The sequence below is a fragment of the Chelonoidis abingdonii genome, chromosome 5, assembly GCF_003597395.2.
Source record: "Chelonoidis abingdonii isolate Lonesome George chromosome 5, CheloAbing_2.0, whole genome shotgun sequence".
Classification (NCBI taxonomy): domain Eukaryota; kingdom Metazoa; phylum Chordata; order Testudines; family Testudinidae; genus Chelonoidis; species Chelonoidis abingdonii.
In genome coordinates this window covers 146,803,139-146,807,327 of record NC_133773.1, presented here as the reverse complement: position 1 = coordinate 146,807,327, position 4,189 = coordinate 146,803,139, and the positions used below count along the sequence as shown (strand labels likewise).

At 58.0% G+C, this 4,189-nt stretch overlaps 2 protein-coding genes across 7 annotated transcripts in view; one reads left to right on the top strand and one right to left on the bottom strand.

Annotated features, from left to right (window-relative positions):
- TTC31 (tetratricopeptide repeat domain 31) overlaps positions 1-189 on the bottom strand; it is a 238,861-nt gene extending 238,672 nt beyond the window's left edge. For 5 of the 6 annotated variants that reach the window (XR_012656016.1, XR_012656017.1, XM_032770115.2 and 2 more), the window contains exon 1: positions 31-175. Coding sequence is in view for 4 of the 6 variants with exons in the window: in XM_032770115.2 (XP_032626006.1) it covers positions 31-82 (52 nt within the window). In the remaining 2 variants the exon portion in view is untranslated. Of the gene's footprint in view, positions 1-30 lie in introns of all 6 variants that reach the window. The other variant, XM_075066735.1, reaches the window with a different exon arrangement.
- Positions 190-297: 108 nt separating this feature from the next.
- Positions 298-4,189, top strand: part of LOC116818866 (coiled-coil domain-containing protein 142-like) — a 36,928-nt gene continuing 33,036 nt past the window's right edge. The window contains exons 1-3 of the mRNA XM_075066734.1: positions 298-642; positions 1,671-1,796; positions 1,976-2,062. Of these exons, the coding sequence (XP_074922835.1) occupies positions 2,012-2,062 (51 nt within the window). The 5' untranslated portion in view covers positions 298-642; positions 1,671-1,796; positions 1,976-2,011. The remainder of the gene's footprint in view (positions 643-1,670; positions 1,797-1,975; positions 2,063-4,189) is intronic.

Genomic DNA, 4,189 nt, shown 5'->3' with positions numbered 1-4,189 from the left:
GCGCCCCGCCCCTCAGACCCCCCCACTCACCCCGCTCCGGCCCCGCGGGGGCTCCCGCCTCCCCGAGTCCCGCGTTCGGCATCAGCCCAAGGAGGGGTGGCCTCCCTCCCACACCGGAAACGCCCCCCACAGCCCAGCGCACAATCCTCTGCGCTGCGCCGCGCCGTGAACGGAAACAGTCACCGGAATCCGCCCGGCCAGCGGACCGGAATCTGTCATCGGCTGACGCCATCTTTCTTCGGGGCACCACGACCCGTGAGCCCGGATTCCGCCATCTTTCTTCGGGGCACCACGACCCGTGAGCCCTGAGCCCGCCATCTTTGTTCGGGGCACGAGAGCACGCTTGTTTCTGGGGCTCCATGTGCGTTTGCCAAACGCCAGCGGAGGCTCCGGCAGCAGCGCTCACTGGCTCAGAGACCCCAATCCGGCAAGCTGCAATGACACGGCGTGAGTGGCCAGGCTGGGTCAGCCCCATGCTCCATCCAGCCCAGCGCCCGGGAACGAACTGAGCCGGCAATCCTCGAGTGATCCTGTTCCTGGCAAACCGAGGCCGGGCCAGTGGTGCCCCAACGTTTCCTATGGGCTTTTGGCAACTACAAGCTCATCTCTGCTTCGTATCTGAACCTCAAGAACTGAATTCAAGTCTGTCTGTATATTGATCGTTCAACCAACACTCTCTCTCTTTTCTCTTGAAATAAATTTTAGCTTCGTTAATAAGAATTGGCTGTAGCACGTATTTTGGGGAGGAGCTAAGTTATAATTAAACCTGGGTATGTGGCTGATCTCTTGGGATTGGAAGAACCTTTTCTGTTATACGATGAGCTAAGATTTTCAGGAATCATCATCCTATCTGATGTGTGTCTGGACGGAGGCCTAAGGCTGGACACTTTAAGGGAACTGTGGTGTCTGAACGTCTAAGAACCCAGTGAGGTGCTCCAGAAGCTGTTCTGCGCTGGTTGGTAAATCTGAGTAGTGGAATATCCACCAGTGTTTGGGGTTTATCTGTTTTGTTTGCAGTTCACCCTGACTGAGTGGCCTCAGCTGGCTCCCGCAGGCAGCACCGTCACAGTGAGTAGTTGTGCTAGAGCTAGAGATGCAGCTGGCCTGGGGCCAAGAGGGGCTGGGTGGTTCTCCCGCCCCACCCTCTATGGGGGCTGGCCTAGGTACTGGAGCGTATTCCCCATCCCCCATGTTTGGGGCATGCCCCACAGTTTGGGGACCACTGGGCTAGGGACATTCAGAGCATGGGATTGCATCCCTGATGGCTAACAGCCATCGATGGACCCATCCGCCATTAACATATCTAGTTCTTTTTTGAACCCAGTTATACTTTTGTCCTTCACAGCATCCCCTGGCAAGGAGTTCCACAGGTTGACACTGTGTTGTGTGAAGAAATACTCTCTTTGGTTTGTTTTAAACCTGCTGCCTGTTAATGTCATTGGGTAACCCTGGCTCTTGTGTTCTGCCAAGGAGTAAATAACACTTCCTGATTTACTATCTCCACACCAGCCGCGATTTTATAGCCCTCTATTGTATCCCCCCTTAGTCGTCTCTCTTCTAAGCTGAACTGTCCCCGTCTATTTAATCTCCTGTCATATAGAAGCTGTTCCATCCCCACAATCACTTCGTTGCCCTCTGTACTTTCTCCCATTCTAATATTTTTTTTTCAGATCGTGTGGCCAAAACAGCACACAGTATTCGAGCTGTGGGCGAGCCTGGTGCCTGGGGGAACCCTACAATCATACACAGGGATGGGAAACTGAGGACAACGCTGTGACTGCAGGCAGGAAGCTAATGTGGGTTTGCGGTTCCCCAGTACCCTGGCGGGATCTCCAGAGGGCTGGATGTGCTCAGAGGGCTGATCCGAAGAGGAGGACTGCCTGCCTGCCTGCCTGCCCGCCCACCCCCTCTCCAGGACTGCCTGGATTAGTAGCTAATTAGAGCTGCTATTAAGATCATTTCTCTCTGGCTTTAGCAGCAGGCAGCTGCGTGAGGCCATTGCTGACCTACCATGGACAAGGAGAGCAGCATCGAGAGAAGTCACAGGAAGGCCTACCTTGAGGTGAGGACTGCGGGGAGCACTGCATCTGCGCTGTGTCTTTTTGGGGTACCAATGGGAGCAGTGGACTTAGGCCAGTCACTGGGGATTGGAGGGAAGGCTGAGCTAACCCCACAGCAGCCCTGTTACATGGGGCCCCAGCTGGTAAACGGAGTTCTCCCCCTTGGGGGCTGGGTGTTTCTCAGGCCAGGCAAGGGGGTGAATGTCTCCAACACACCATAGCCCTATGGGTGGAATCATTGGTGAGCCCCAGGCACTGAGCTGACTATGGAGCCAAGAGGGTCCTTCCCCAGGGACAGACACATCTCTGGCTGGACTTCAAGTAGCTTGACTTGCCATATAAGTAACTGTGGGGGACCCCAGGCTGGGACAACATGAACAAGTGAGAGTGGATTCCCAGCATCCTGCCCCCCTAACCCTTCATCTGCCCAGGCACCCCCTGAAACTCTCCCCCTAACCCAGCAAGAGGAGACATAAGTCACTGTAGCCCATCACCAGCCCCAGCTGGCAATGGCTCTACGGGCAGAATGGCAGCCACCCAGAGAAGCAGTGTCCTCTGGAGAGAGGAGTGGGCTGGGAGCTAAGTCCTGACGTTGGGATCCGAATCCACACCAATGGGCCTGGCCTGCGGCAGGCCGGCCCCCTGCCTCAGTTTCCCTCTGTAAAGCGGGGACAGTGCTGTTGCCCTGGAGGTGGGAGGTTAGTTCGTTACCCAGGATTAGTTGGTCTGCAAAGAGCTTTGAGAACTGCCACATGGGGCACCTGGCCGGGGTTAGGGTTCTAATGGAGACAGACACCCATACCAAGCTCCGCAGAGCAGAGCAGCACTGAGTCATGACCAAAGCTGTGAGGAGTCCTGGCCCCCAGTCCGTGTGCACTATGCCCCTTTGGGGAACAGCTCCCAAGTGCCAGGAAAGCCAGGAGCAGCACCAGGTTCACCTCCGTCCTGCCACAAACCCACCGTTCCTGCGCCTCCACACCGCCAGGGCAGGGACAGGGAGTGGGCGGCAAGGTCGTGCACCGGCCCATCTCCCCCAGCCCAAGTTGGGACCCAGGCTTCACACAGGTGTGTGCATGCGGGGGAGGGGGAGCGCTAGGTGTGTGTGTGGCGGGGAGAGATGGATAATGGGGAAAGCCCAGCAGCTGGCCCCAGGGCTGAGCGACTGACTCCTGGCCCTCGCTGCCCAGCTGTGGAACCCAGTTCTCTGGCTCCCTAATTCGATGCCCCCCCGCTCCCCTGCCAGGGGGAGCGCGGCCTGTCCTGGCTCCCTTGTTTCTTCTGACCAATAAGAATCTGCTCTCCTGTGCCCCCCCTTCCTGCTCCTCCTTCGCTGCACCCCTCTGTCCCTTCTCTGCTCCCCATCCCTTCTACCCTCTCCCATTGCGGCACCCCTCCATCCCCTTTCACTGCACCCCTCTGCCCCCTCTGCCCCTTCCCTGCACCCCTCGGCCCCTTTTCCCCTCCATTCCTGCACCCCTCCACCCCCTTTCACTGCACCCCTCTGCCCCCCTCCCCTCATCGCTGTACCCCTGTGCCTCCCTGTGATGGAGCAGGGACTGTCTGTGTGGGGGATGGGAGAGCCGGGGAGAACTTTAGGTGAGGGACAGGATCTGTGCCTGTAACCAGAGCCAGGTAGGGGGGAAGGGGGTCAGCACCTTTTGCACGGGAAGCTGGACAAAGGAAAGTCCAGCTGGAGGGGAGTTAGTTCAGTTTCGGTTTTGGGCTGGGTGGTTGGAATTCAGGGAATCCCAAGCTGGGGACGAAGCTTCCTGAACCCCAGAAGGACTCGACTGAGGGGTCCTGGTTGGGCCTCCAAGCTCTGCTGTAACCTGTGTTCCTATTGTCCAATAAACCTTCTGTTTTACCGGCTGGCTGAGAGTCACTGGGAGTCCCAGGAAGAGGGGTGCAGGGCCGGACTCCCCCACACTCTGTGACACCCCCTTCCCTGTGTGCCCTTTGCTGCACCCCTACTGCGGCACCCTTCCATCCCCTTTCACTGCACCCCTCTGCCCCCTCTTCCCCCATTGCTGTACCCCTGTGCCCCCCTTGCCTGTGCCCCTTTGCTGCACCCCCACTGCGGCACCCTTCCATCCCCTTTCACTGCACCCCTCTGCCCCCTCTCCCTCCAT